This window comes from Capricornis sumatraensis, chromosome 2 (assembly GCF_032405125.1).
Source record: "Capricornis sumatraensis isolate serow.1 chromosome 2, serow.2, whole genome shotgun sequence".
In the NCBI taxonomy this organism is placed as follows: Eukaryota; Metazoa; Chordata; class Mammalia; order Artiodactyla; family Bovidae; genus Capricornis; species Capricornis sumatraensis.
In genome coordinates this window covers 200,779,190-200,794,235 of record NC_091070.1, presented here as the reverse complement: position 1 = coordinate 200,794,235, position 15,046 = coordinate 200,779,190, and the positions used below count along the sequence as shown (strand labels likewise).

Sequence of the window (15,046 nt, the reverse complement as noted above, 5' to 3'; positions counted from 1 at the left end):
TTCCTTTTCCCCTATGTATCTTCTAAAAGTTTGATAGCTTTGTGCTTTATATTTAGGCAGATGTTATAGTAGGATCATTTATGTGACCCATGTTGAATTAGTTTTTGTGAAAGGTTGTATCTAGATGATTCTTCTGTGGGTTTTTTTTTGCATACAGACATCTGATTGTTCTAGCACCATTCACGGAAAAACTATCTTTTCTCTGTTGAACTGTGTAAGCTCCTTTATCATAGATCAGTTGAATATGGTTGCATTTCTTTATCTCTGGGTACTCTGTTCTGTTCCATCATCTATGTATCTGTTCTTTCACCCATAGCACACTATCTTTTTTTTTTTTTTTAAAAAAACACAGATTTCTTTTATTGGATTTTTTGGTCTTTTTTACGGAAAAAAGTTCCATTATATATTGCAATTATTTTTTAAGTAGATAAATTAAGACTTTTAGTTGGAGTTTCAATATCAAACTCTCAAAAATTAATGGAATGAATATACAGAGGAGTACGATAGAGTAGACCTGAAAAGCACTATTAACCAATTCAACATAAATAAGACTTATTTTCACACAACAGTAGGATACAAATTCTATTCAAGTTCCCCTAGACTATGAACTAGGAGACGCTGGAACATATCCAGGGGCATAAAACAAGGTGCAGACATTTGATAGGCTAAAGGTATTGAAATCACAGAATCTGTTCTCTCATCACTATGGGATAATGTTAGAAGTCAATATCAAAAGATATTTGAAAATTACCAACATATTTTCAAGTACAACATGACATTTACCAAGAGAAATCTTTGACTTAGCCATTGAAAGCCTCAATGAAGTTAGAAGACTGAAAAAACGCAGAGGGTGATTGCAGAGAAGAAAGCATTTAATGAGAGATTAATATCAAAGTGAGAAATTAATATCAAAGATACTCTAAAAAATCCCATGTATTTGGGATTCCACTTTTAAATAATGAATGTATCTAAGAAGTCATAACAAGGAAAATTAGAAAATATTTATAATAGAATAATAATCAAAAGAGAATTTATTAGAATTTGTTGCATACAGCTGGAACTGCTCAGTGCAATTAAATATAATGTGGGCTCTTAAATAACGTATGAAAACAAATAATGGACACTAGCATAAAGTTTTGTGAAACTTGAACAAAATCTGTACTTCAGTTAATAATACTGTATCACATGCTAATTTCCTGCCTTTTTTTTACATAGTATTTCTTTATATTGTCAGAATTGAATTAGAAATTTCAAGCTTCATTCAGATTTTTTTAATCTCTAAGACCATAAATTTTCCAGATTTTTAACAGTAATACTGGATACCAAAATACGTGGAACTATATCAAAGTTTTGAGTGAATAAAAATTTAAAATTTAGCATTCTATTCACACTAAGTCAAACAAGTGAAATCAAAATGTCATACATTTTTTAGCCACGCAAAAACTCATAAATTTTCTAAAATATATATATTATACATACTCTCTATATATTTATGTATATAGGAACTTTACTGCTACATTTGATAAAGGCTTGAGAAACAACAAAAGAGATGGAGAAATTGAAAAACAAACCAAATGAAATGGGAGTACTGAATATGAAGTAGAAAAAGTGAAACAAACTAGATAAAAGTGAAAGATCATAATGTAATCCAGTTGTTTTTAAACATGGCTGCTCATTAGAACACATCTGGAGCTATGGAGAAAAAAAGTAATACCTGGGCATTTGTATTTTTCAAAAAAGTCCAAGATAATTCTGAAATGCATCTGGATTTTATAATTTGATTACAGGTTTTTCTATTAAATGGTAGTTTTAGTAATAAAGAATTCTGTTAGTTTCTGTTGACTAATAATGATACAGTGGTATTAAGCAAATAATAGTTACATAACCACAATAGTAAAAAATGTTTATCAGTTTTCACAATCAATAGCCGGATGAAAAAATAAAAAGATAACTACAATTGCAAGCTATAATGGAAACATGATTAACCTAACAATATAAAATAATTACATACAGTTTGAGAGGTTAAGTAGAGTGATGTGGTAAGTGGAAGTGCATACATGCACATGTTTTCATCCACCCAGCAAGTTTTCATCTTTCAGTTGATGCATTTAATCTATTTGCATTTAAGGAATTAGCAATATGTATGATCCTATTACCATTTTCGTAATTGTTTTGAGTTTATTATATGTAGGTCTTGTCCTTCTCTTGTGTTTCCTGCCTGGAGATGTTCTTTAGCATTTGTTGTAAAACTGGTTTGGTGGTGCTGAATTCTCTTAGCTTTTTTTTGTCTTGTCTGGAAAGCTTTTGATTTCTCCATCAAATCTGATTGAGAGTCTTGCTAGGTAGAGTATTCTTGGTTGTAGGTTCTTCCCTTTCATCATTTTAAATATATCATGCCGTTCCCTTCTGGCTTGTAGAGTTTCTGTTGAGAAATCAGCTGATAACCTTTCGAGAGTTCCTTTGTATGTTATTTGTTGCTTTTTCCTTGTTCCTTTTAATATTTCCTCTTTGTCTTTGGTTTTCTTCAGTTTGATTACTATATGTCTCAGTATGTTCCTCCTTGAGTTTATCCTGCCTGGAATTCTCTGTGCTTCCCGGACTTGGTTGAGTATTTCCTTTCCCATGTTAGGTACATCTTCAGCTATTATCTCTCCATGTATCTTCTCTCTTCTCCTTCAGAGCCCCCTATAATGTGAATGTTGGTGTGTTTAATGTTGTCCCAGAGGTCTCTTAGGCTGTCTTCATTTTTTATTTTTTTTCTTTTTTCTATATTCTGTTCTGAGGTGATGGTTTCCACCATTCCGTACTCCAGATTACCCATTCATCTGCCTCCATTCTTCTGCTCTTGATTCCTTCTAGCGTATTGTTCACCTCTGTTTGTTCTTTAGTTCTTCTAGGACTTTGCTAAGCATTTCTTGCATCTTCTCCATTGTGTTTCTGAGATCCTGGATCATCTTCACTGTGATTTTTCTGAATTCTTTTTCTGAAAAGTTGCCTGTGTCCACTTCATTTAGTTGTTTTTCTGAGGTTTAGCTTATCCCTTCATCTTAGACATCACCCTCTGCTTTTTCGTCCTGATTAACTTTCTGTAATGTGATTTTCTTTCTAACCACTGCAAGACTGTAATACCACACTGTCTTGATCTCTATAGCTTTATAGTGAATCTTGAAATCAAGTTATATCAGTCCTCTAACTTTATTGTTTATTTATTTATTTTTAGTATTGTGTTGACTTTCTGGTTACTTTGCCTTCCCAGGTAAGCTTTAGAATCCTTTTGTTTATATTTGCAAACTAGTTTGGTGGGATTTTGATTAAAATTGACTCCATAGATCTGGGTGGGAAAAGCTGACTTCTTTTTGTAGAAAAATAATTTTATTTATTTACTTCTGACTGTGCTGGGTCTTCGTTGCTGTGCTGGGCCTACTCTCTAGTTGTGGGTGCAGGCTTCTCATTGCTGTGGCCTCTCTTGTGGTGGAGCACTGGCTCGAGAGCACTCAGGCTTCACTGGCTCAGCAGTTGTGGCTCCTGGGCTCTAGAGCACAGGCCCAGTAGTTGTGCATGGGCCTAGTGACTCTGTGGTATGTGGGATCCTCCTGAACCAGGGATTGAACCCACGTCTCCTGCATTGGTAGGTGGATTCGTCACCACTGTGCCACTAGGGAAGCGCTGAACTGACAGCTTAACAACGTTACATCTTCCAATCCATGAGCAAGCAGTATCACTTCATTTATTTAGATCTTTGACTTCTTTAACCAGTTTTATTTATAGCATATAAATTGTATACATATTTTATTAGATTTATATGTAAGCATTTCATTTTTGTGTTAATTGTATAACTGTTTTTAATTTCAGCTACTAATTCTTCATGGCTGGTTATGAAGGAAAGCAATTGACTTGTACGGTATATTAGCCATGTATCTTGTATCTGGTGACTTTGCTATAATTGCTTATTAGTTCCAAGAGTAATTTTTTGGTTCTTACTGACTCTTTAATCTCTACATAGACAATCATCTCATCTACAGTTTTATATCTTACTTCCCCATCTGTTTACCTTTTGTGTCATTTTCTTGTCTTGTTGAACTAGCTAACACTTCTACTATGATGTTGAATAGGAGTGGTAAGAGGGGGCACCTTTGCCTTGTTCTCAGTCCGAGAAGGAAATCATCCACTTTCTCACAGTGAAGTCTGATTTTAGCAGCATAGCTTCTGTAGATGTTCTTATCTACAGAAGTAGATAAGATGTTCTTATCTACTTTGGGGAAGTTCCAAATTTGGGGAGGTTCCCCCCTGTTTTTAGTTTGCTAAGAGTTTTTATCAGGAATGGGGGTTAGATTTTGTCAAATGCTTTCTCTGTATTAGTTGATGCACTTATGTGTTTTTATCTCTTTAGTCTGTTGTTGTAGCTTATATTAATTGACTTTCAAATGTTGGACCAGACTCGCATACCTGGAGTAAATTCCAGTTGATCATGATATATAATATTTTATACATTGTTGGATTTTATATTTCTAATGTATTGTTGAAGATTTTTACATCTGTGTTTGTAAGAGATACTGGTCTATAGTTTTCCTTTCTTGTAATGTCTTTATCTGGTTTTGGTATTGGGGTAACACTGGTCTCATACAACAAGTTAGGAAATATTCTTTCTGCTTCTGTTGAAAGAGATTGTAAGTAGTTGGTGTTACTTTTTCCTTAAATGTTTGGTAGAATTTATCAGTGAAATATCTGAGATCAATCTTTTCTTTTTTGCAATATTATGAATATCAATACTTTCTTTAAGAAGTTCTTTCTTTTTTATCCAGTCTTACAATCTATTTTTAATATAAATTTATTTATTTTAATTGGAGGCTAATTAATTTACAGTATTGTATTGGTTTTGCCATACATCAACATGAATCTGTCACGGGTGTACACGTGTTCCCCATCCTGAATCCCCCTCCCACCTCCCTCCCCGTGCCATCCCTCTGGGTCATCCCAGTGCACCAGCCCCAAGCATCCTGTATCATGCGTCGAACCTGTACTGGCAATTCGTTTCATATATGATATTATACATGTTTCAATGCCATTCTCCCAAATCATCCCACCCTTTCCCTCTCCCACAGAGTCCAAAAGACTGTTCTATACATCTGTGTCTCTTTTGCTGTCTCGCATACTGGGTTATCGTTACCATCTTTCTAAATTCCATATATATATGTTAGTATACTGTATTGGTGTTTTTCTTTCTGGCTTACTTCACTCTGTATAATAGGCTCCAGGTTCATCCGCCTCATTAGAACTGATTCAAATGTATTCTTTTTAATGGCTGAGTAATACTCCATTGTGTATATGTACCACAGCTTTCTTATCCATTCGTCTGCTGATGGACATCTAGGTTGCTTTCATGTCCTGGCTATTATAAATAGTGCTGCAATGAACATTGGGGTTCATGTGTCTCTTTCAATTCTGGTTTCCTCGGTGTATATGCCCAGTAGTGGGACTGCTGGGTCATAAGGCGGTGCTATTTCCAGTTTTTTAAGGAATCTGCACACTGTTCTCCATAGTGGCTGTACTAGTTTGCATTCCCACCAACAGTGTAAGAGGGTTCTCTTTTCTCCACACCCTCTCCAGCATTTATTGCTTGTAATCTCTATCTTTTAATTGGTGCCTTGTAGCTGAGTTGGTAAAGAATCTGCCTGCAATGCAGGAGACCTGGGTTTGATTCCTGGGTTGGGAAAATCCCCTGGAGAAGGAAATGGTAACCCACTCCAGTATTCTTGCTTGGAGAATCCCATGGACAGAGGGGCCTGGCAGGCTATAGTCCATGGGGTCACAAGATTTGGACACGACTTAGTGACTAAATCACCACCACCACCATACTATTTCATTTACTATTGTTGTTGATAATGTTTTGGTTTCAATCTATCATCTTCCTGTTTATTTTCTTATTGTACCATCTGTTTTTTTTCTTTATTTGCTCTTTCATTTGAGACTGAGTGTTTTTTAATTTTATTTTATATCCTCTATTGGCTTATGAGCTGTAACTCTCCGTTATTTAGTAGTTGGATTAGCATGTATAATATACATTTTTATCACCATATTAAACCACTTCACATGTAGCATAAAAATAATACTATTCCGTTTCTACCCTCCCAGCCTTTATACTGTCTTCAACCTTTTTATTTTCATATATGATATAAACTTCACATTACCTTGTTATTTTTGTTTAAACATTATTTTTTAAAGACAGTTAAATAATAAGAAAAAAATCTTAGATATTTTCCCATGTAGTTAACATTTCCAGTGTTCTTCATTCTTTTGTGTAGATCCATATTTCCATCTGGTATTATTTTCCTTGTGCCTAGAGGACATTTTGAAACTATTTCTTGTAGTGTGGCCTTCTGTTGAGGATTTTGTTTGGCTTTTTTTTAATCTGAAAATATCTTTATTTCACCTTTTTTTTTTTTTAAGAATATTTTCACTGGTGCAGTGACTTTTGACACTAACTGCCCAGAACTGGGCAGAACTTAGGTTATGGCCACAGTCCTCCACAAGACTGCCATTACTTTAGACATCACTGGCATGATTGGCAGTTCCCAGGCCACTCATACTTCTCACCAACTGGATACAAGTTCGGTGTTCCCACTGCCTCCTCAGATTTAATAATTTGCTAGAATGACTTGCAGAAATCATAAAAGAACTATATTTACAAATACAGTTTTATTATAGCAAAAAGGATATATTAAGAACCAGCCGCTTAATATATCTCTGTAAAAATAGAGACACTTAAGGTGAAGTCTGGGAGGGTCCCATGTGTGAAGTTTCTGGTGCCTCTCTCCGTGAAGTCTAGATGCTTCGCTCTCCTGGCACACTGATGTGTAACAATATGCAGAGTATTATTAACCAGGAATGCTCATCAGAGCTTTGGCGTCCATAGTGCTTTCTGGAGTTTCATTATATAAGCATGATTGATTGATTCATTGGCTATGTGATTGAACTCAGTCTCTGGCACCCCTGGAGGCCAGAGTAGTATCAGATGGCTTAAAGCTTCAGCTCTCTGTTCCCTTGGTTCCTCATCTTATTTGCATAAACTGTCTGGCCCCACCATGAATAACGAAGACACTCCTATCACTTGGGAAATTGCAAAGATTTAGAATCCCAGGGCTGGGGGAGCCTGGTGGGCTGCCATCTATGGGGTCGCACAGAGTTAGCAGCAGCAGCAGAGGCACCTTCCTAGGAACTGGGGACAAACGCCACCAGGTTCTTTATTACACAGTAGCTGTGTATAGAATCCCAGGTTGGTAGGATTTGTGTTTTTTCCCATTAATTTAAAGATGTTATTTCATTATCCTTTTGCATTATTTTCAGTGAGAAGTCTACTATAATCCTTGTCTTTATTCCTGTCTAAACATGTCTTTCCTACCCTTCTCAATCTGCCTCCCAACTACTTTTAAGATTTTTGTTTTTATCATGAGTTTTGAGCAATATGATTCTAATGTGCTTTGGTATATATTTCTTCCTCTTTCTCTTAGAGATTCTTAGATAAAATGGGTTTATAGTTTTTTCCATCAAATTTAGAAAACCATCAGCCATTATTTCTTCAAATATGTTTTCTGCATCCTCCACTCTCTTATCCTTTAAGGATTATGATTCTGCTTGAAGTTGTCACACACCTCAGTGATGTGTTGGTTTTTGTTATTGTTGTTATTTGCAACTTTTTTTCCTTTTAGTGTTAGGCATTTCTGGCATGTGTGTGTTCTGTGAATCCCTAGCTTTGCTGTGAGCTCCTGGAAGATTCTTCATATTCTTTTCAATAACCATCACCACACCTGGTCCTTGGAAGGCTGGTCATTGTTTGTAGGATATTCATATTCAGGGCAGATTGGTGGTTTTGGGAACCAACAAAGGGCATCTAGCTTTACATATCAGGGATCAAACTAAGTCCTACCTGGATGGAGGAGCCTGGTAGGCTGCAGTCCATGAGGTCGCTAAGAGTCGGACACGACTAAGCAACTTCACTTTCACTTTTCACTTTCATGCATTGGAGGAGGAAATGGCAACCCACTCCAGTGTTCTTGCCTGGAGAATCCCAGGGATGGGGGAGCCTGGTGGGCTGCCATCTATGGGGTCGCACAGAGTTGGACATGACTGAAGCGACTTAGCAGCAGCAGCAAGGAAACAGCTATTCTAAATCACTTTTCTCACACCCTGGTGACATATGCTAGCCAGGAGGTAGGATAAACCATAAGAGGTAGCCCTCAACCCACAGGAAACCCAGAGCTGGTACTGAGTTGAGAGCAGATCTCCTGCATAAGGTTGTGCACCTCACTGGGGCTCCCTGGCAAGGGGATGAGTAGAAGCTGAAAATGCCTCTTCTTCATTAGTTCTCCTAAAGAGAGTGTCTTTATATAACTGATACAGAGGTACTGCACGGGGTAGGGAGCCGTTGTTTGAGAGACTGATTTTTCTAAGATCAGTACTGTGCTTAGTCGTTCAGTTGTGTCCGACTCTTTGTGACTCCATGAACTGTAGCCTGCCAGGCTCCTCCATCCTTGGGGATTCTCCAGGCAAGAATACTGGAATGGGTTGCCATGCCTTCCTCCAGGGGATCGTCCCAATATTGCAGGTGTTCCACATTGCAGGTGGATTCTTTACTGTCTGAGCCACCCGGAAGATCAGTATAGAAAGACATTGAGTGCCACCCATGCCTGTTGAATGGAGATAATGAGAAACTCATGGGCAGCTTCGTGGCACTTTGGAACATCATACCCTATACAAAAAATAAATTGTCCAAGAGGAAACCAGGGCCTGCTGAACTATCAGGTCCCTGGGTAGCTGCTGTTTCTCATAGCTAGTGTGTGTTCATAGAGGTGAGCACAGAAGTGGGGTGGTGGGTGGGGACTAGCTGAGTGATCAGCACATCATGGAGTGTGGTGGTTACTTCAACATGGTTTTTTGGGTAGAGACATGTTGACAGCTTCTCCTAAATACCAACCCCCAGCTGGCAATTGGACCACAGAAGTATGGCAGGCTTAGATTTGGCAATTGTGGTTCTTAGCACTAAGGTAAGCATACAATTTTTTTTCCCAATTTATTTTAATTGGAGGCTAATTACTTTACAATATTGTGGTGGTTTTTGCCATACATTGACATGAATCAGCCATGGGTGTACATATGTTCCTCATCCTGACCCTCCTTCCCACCTCCCTCCCCATCCCATCCCTCTGGGTTATCCCAGTGCACCAGCCCTGAGCACCCTGTCTCATGCATCAGACCTGGACTGGCGATCTGTTTCACATATGATAATATACATGTTTCAATGCTATTCTCTCCAATCATCCCCCCCTCGCCTTCTCCCACAGAGTCCAAAAGTCTGTTCTTTACATCTGTGTCTCTTTTGCTGTCTCGCATATAGGGTCATCGTTACCATCTTTCTAAATTCCATATATATGCCTTAATATACTATATTGGTGTTTTTTCTTTTGACTTACTTCGCTCTGTATAATAGGCTCCAGTTTCATCCACCTCATTGGAACTGATTCAAATGCATCCTTTTTAATAGCTGAGTAATATTCCATTGTGTATATGTTCCACAGCTTTCTTATCCATTCGTCTGTTGATGGACATCTAGGTTGCTTCCGTGTCCTGGCTATTGTAAACAGAAGCACACAGTTTTGTTCAAAGCTTCTGAGTGATAAGTTTACAAGTTGTAGGGGACATGTGAAAACTAACAGAGAGATGGAGATAATTCCTACCCTGTGAAAGGGTTGGGCATTCTTTGCAGACTTGGGGACCACCACTCTCCTAAGTCCCCACCTGAGAACTTCATTTTCCCCTAGACACACATATTTCTGGGTTAGCCCCTTGGATGCAGTGTGCAGAATATATGTGCAAGAGCCTTTCAGACCAGCAGTCCCGTTGCCCTTTGAGAAGTGTTGAGTGTTTGGCTGTGTGCTGTGCCCTGAATGAGTTCAGGACTTTGCGAAGTTGGGTTACCTTGACTAGGCAGATTGGAACCTGAGGTGTTCCAAGGAGGACGGGAAATTGTCAAGTTGCTGCTAGATCAAGAACAGATGTCTGAGAAGCATAGATGGGTTATAGGCAACTTGGGAACAAGGGAAAACCCTCTGGGCTACCAAACTTTTGCAAAGAATCATTAAACTAATGGTGGGCCTGGAAAAATAATCATATGTGCTCATTGCCGACGCTAGGGGATGGTTTCTTTTCTAAAGGTTATCATCTCAGCCTTCCCCAGAAGCAAACCTCACAGAGGATTTCTTTTACTTTCCCTGTCTACAGGTAACAGTCCTTTGGATAGTCCCCGGAATTTCTCTCCAAATGCACCTGCTCACTTTTCCTTTGTTCCTGCCCGTAGGTAAGTTGATAGACTCTTCTGTGACTAACATGTGTGGTATTTGCATGAATGTCAGTTAAATGTCAGCTTCCTCCTTTGAGGTATTGCCCTTCTAAGTGTATTACCTTCGATCTGCCAGCCATCAGAATTCTTTTCCTGCTTTCCTCGCCCAGGTCATAATTATCTTATTCAACCTTTGTTTTCCAAACACCATAGGTGTTTGCATTTGAGTGTTCAAATGGGCAAGCAGATATTAGAAGTGGATTTATTTTACAATCTTAAACAGAAACCCTTGGTTTCCTGAGGGTATGTTCTGAAACATTATACTCTTGATTGAGAGCTGTGCTAATGAAAAGATGGACTCTCCTCCCAGGAGGACCCAAAGTTACACTTTTCCTCCTCTAACTCAGCTAGTTCCAGGGAGCTGGAAGGAGCCATTTATGCCTCTCTCCTTGAGGATAAAGAGACTACCAGGTCTTCACTTATACTCCCATGAATTTAGAAAGATTTGGTGTGATGAAAAGCCATGATTGTATTCCTCACATTTCACTCATTTCCAGAAGTGATATGAACTTGTCTCCAGCACATGGGAACAGTCTTGACAGTTCAGCCCACTGCCTGGCCTCTGGAGAAGTACTGAGCTGATTGACATGAGTCCATCCAATCCATGTGTCCAGTCTTCTTATACAAATTATTTACTTTTCAGAACATCTCTACAATTCTTGCTTGGCAGAGTTCGTGCTCTTTGATTTTATTTTTAAAGCTATTCTTGATTAGAGCCAGTCTTTGTCATTAAGACCTCCAGAAAAGGAGTGCTTTCAGTATAGCAATATGCCGGATGGATGCATCTGCTTTTCCAGCCCAGCTGAAAGTCTCATTTGTCCCAGACTTGCTGCCTCGATTGTGTGTGAACTCTGCCTCAGAGCTGGGACAGCAGGACCTAGGACTGTCCTCTATACTGAGTCATTTCCCGTTCATTCAGTAAATATTTACTGAGCACCCAGTAAGCCCAGGCACAGACTGGGTACTTAGTGGGAACTGGACACACAGAGCCCTTGTTTTCTAGAAACTTAGTGGAGTTAGTAGAGTCTGTGCACTTGTTGTTCCCTTTGAAGGAACACTGTTCCCTCAGGTCTTTGCTTACTTAACACCAGCTCTCCAGAGAGGCCTTCCCTCACCATATAGTATAAAGAAGTCCCTCATCATTCTCCAGCAGGGCATCCAGTTCGATGTTCAAACTAGTACTTTTCAATGCCTGATACAAACACCCTTGGGTATCCAGAGGGAACTGGTTCCAAGACCCCAGTGGATACCAAAATCCACAGATGTTTAAGTCTCATGGTATTTGCATATAACCTGTGTACATCCTCTTCTGTACTTTAAATCATCTCTGGATTACTTATAATACCCAATACAATGTAAATGCTATGTAAATAGTTTTAAATACAGTGTGAATAGTTGCTGGCACCCAGAAAATTCAGGTTTGTCTCTGTGGAACTTTCTGGATTATTTTTTCCCTAAATATTTTTGATTCACTGTTGGTTGAATCTGCAGATGCAGAACTATGGATAAGGGGGGCTGACTGTATTTTCTTATTTGCTTTGTATTTCCTCGTAACCAGAATCAAAGCACCTTTAATAGAGATGCCTAAATATGTTGCAAATATGTCTGCTGGTATATAATAAGCACTCAGTTGGTGCTTACTGATTGAATGAGTGGTGAGGAAGAATCATGAACAAGCAAACGAACAAGTATATAGTTACAACCTATGATAAACACCATAAAGGGAAAGAATATGATGCTGCCTAAAAGAGTAGGAGGGGAATGAGGCTGGAGAGTCTATACTGGGTGGTCATGTAAGGCCTCTAAGAAGAACTGACCTTTAAGCCAGCCTGAAGGATAAGAAGGAGGCTGCCGTGTTGAAAGTGAGAACACAGGTATGTAGACCAATCCAGGCAGAATAGCTTGTTCTGTTGGTGCCCTGTGCCTGCGTCATTGTGTGGGCTTTAGGAATAGATCAGCTGGAAACTTTGAGGCTTGATATTACCACTGAGAGCCACACAGGTCTGTGCTAGGTGGCCTAAAGTTTGAGTCGAAGACAGAAAGCTAGGCTGTCCTCTTACCAGACAGAGTCGGGAAAGCAGTTAGGTATTGATAGGGGAGGGGAAGAAGATGTCAATCCGGCCAAACAGAGTCCTCAGAAATTGTGTTTCCTGTCACTGAAGTCCAGCACGGGCTTTATAGCATTGCATTAGTTTGGAATCTCACACAAAAGACAGATGTAATGAAACTCTAGGGGTATACCTGTTAGTCATACAATTCCACTTCTAACTTTTGCACATTCCTAAACAAAAGGTTTGCCTCTGCCAAGCTAGACCAAACGCCAGGGGTCAGACAGATCAGTCTCTCTGGTTCCCTTTGGTTCTCACTTTACTGTGTGTCTTTCCACCACAGCCATGGCCACAGAGCAGACAGGTAATGGTGGACTTGGCGGGGAGGGGCTGGGAAACCGCTGTGCATGGCCAGGCAGTGTGGCGTGTGGTCTTGTGCTTGGTGAGAACTGGGTGGGATGCGTCTTCTCTGACTGTGGGTTTGGACATTTGGCCTTTCATTTCTAGTAAAGAGGCCCTAAGGGAGCGCTCTCTGCCTGCTGGAACCAAGGCTCCATGCTCATACGCTTAGAGGCAGGATTTGATGAATAGTTCCAAGCTTCTGAGTGAAGAGACAAGTCAGCCTCATTCCCACAGCTTTGCTTGGTCACCCAGTGGATGACCCAGCAGAGGACACAGAGGCCTCCTCATAGTGGCATTTCTGACTCTGGTGGTCCCTGCTCAGTTTCTAGGAAAATGGCTGCCGTGCAGTTGGTTTCCATTTCCGTGTGAAGGAGGAAAAGTCACCTGTGGAGAAGTGTATCTGACAAGGGTTTGGGAAATGCCTCCCTGAGCTAGACTAGCTCCATTTTCACTGAGCTCTGTTTTCCAGGAATTGACTTGCTTTCTTGTGTAGAGCTCTCGGGGCCAAGCAGAGAGGTCAGAGAGAACATCATGTTTGAGCAGGCTCATCTCAGAGACTAGGTTCCAGCAGGACTGGCTGCCTGGGTGGAGTGAATTTTGAGTTGTGTGCATGTGGCATGGAACCCCCGGCTGTCCCCTAACAGAACCTAGTAGGAAAAGCTGCTCAGTGTTGCTGGGGGTGGAGGGGAGTGCTTCCAGAAGAAAAGCCCTGGCAAGATTGATTCCTTTTTTGCTTCTTCCTCTCATGCCTCACCCCACCCACTGTTAACTGTGAAGCCTGGAACAAAACAATCCACCCTGATCTCTGGGTCTTAATGTTTTCTCTGAAGATTGAGAGTATTGAACTTAACTTCTAAAGGTCCTCCATTGCTAATGTTCAAAGAAGTTTTCCTCTAACTTCAACCAGAGCAGGTTACACCCCCAAACCCGACAAGAAAGAACATTTGTTACAGTACATCTTGTTATCCAGGAAAGAATCACTTGTCCATGTTATAAAAGCGTCAAGCCAAATATTTGCTTGATCTTTCTTCTCTACAGCAAAGCAGGTAACTGTGGTTCTCTGTAATGAGAGCTTCAGGCATATCCTCTAAAGAGCAGCTGGAAGCCTGCCCCAGAGTCTCATATACAGCCAAGGGTATACCACCTCACTCCTCATTCATCAGGTTGCTGTCACTCTTTGGCAAACATTCTCAAAGATTGGATTTATCAATCCTGATGGGTCCTGGGTAGCCTTTGACTATTTGCTATCTGTTGATTCATACTCAGACCCAAGTGGTAGTTTCATTTCTTCCTGGTTATCAACCCCGTGGCCTGGGGCACCCCAAAGGGCCCTTCATGTAGAACCTTTAGGAAGGGAACTAGCATTTCAGTGGCAGTTCTCTCCATGTGATGTAGCCTTTAGTTGGGATCCTCTGTCATTGCCAGAAGTGAATAAGCTGAGAGTGTAAAGATGTTTATTTCAAAACCATAGTATTGTATAATAGATGTTCTTATTTAAAGTTATGGACTCCTTTATAGTCAGAGATGTCTGTCTTTCAGTGGAAAATATGGAACAATAGGCCCCATGAAGGAGAGAGATATGAACGCATATGCTGGACCAAACAGTACAGTCTTGAGACAAGAAAGAGTCCACCAGTGAATTAGTTGTCCCCAAAAAACTGATCAAAAGACAGGCAGGTCCTGGGCTCAGGGTGGGGTCTGGTAGAAACTGCCTAACGTTCATTTCTTACATAGGACTGATGGACGGCGCTGGTCTTTGGCCTCATTGCCTTCTTCAGGCTATGGAACCAACACCCCTAGCTCTACTGTCTCAGTAAGTAGCCTGTGGCTGTACTTCCTTCACCCTACAGTGTTGTGAAATGGTTCTCAACTTTTTCTCCAAAGCCCAGCTCAGAGAGGTTGTTTGGGATGAGGCTGAGCGGGGCAGAAGTCTGGTGGCCCTTAATAGCCATAGTCAGATCCATTACATGCCTTTGGAAAGAATTAACCAGCTTGTTTCGGAGCATCAGTTATTCCTAGTGGATTCCGAGGGGAACTTGAGGATGGACTTTTACTTTGCCCATGAGGCTGGGCACAGGGACTCCTAAGCACCGTTCCCTTGCTCCCCTATTTTATTTCCAGAACTGCAGTCAAGAGCAGATAACCCCTTCCATGTCCCAAAGGACATGTATCCTCTAACTTTTTCACTTTTCCTTTCAAAAAC

The 15,046-nt window shown here is 40.2% G+C and overlaps 1 protein-coding gene across 3 annotated transcripts in view; it reads left to right on the top strand.

The window, feature by feature from the left end:
- MAST2 (microtubule associated serine/threonine kinase 2) overlaps window positions 1–15,046 on the top strand; it is a 208,734-nt gene that overhangs the window by 168,243 nt on the left and 25,445 nt on the right. For 2 of the 3 annotated variants that reach the window (XM_068963766.1, XM_068963764.1), the window contains exons 6-7: window positions 10,276–10,351; window positions 14,578–14,656. In XM_068963766.1, the coding sequence (XP_068819867.1) occupies window positions 10,276–10,351; window positions 14,578–14,656 (155 nt within the window). Of the gene's footprint in view, window positions 1–10,275; window positions 10,352–12,784; window positions 12,806–14,577; window positions 14,657–15,046 lie in introns of all 3 variants that reach the window. The other variant, XM_068963765.1, reaches the window with a different exon arrangement.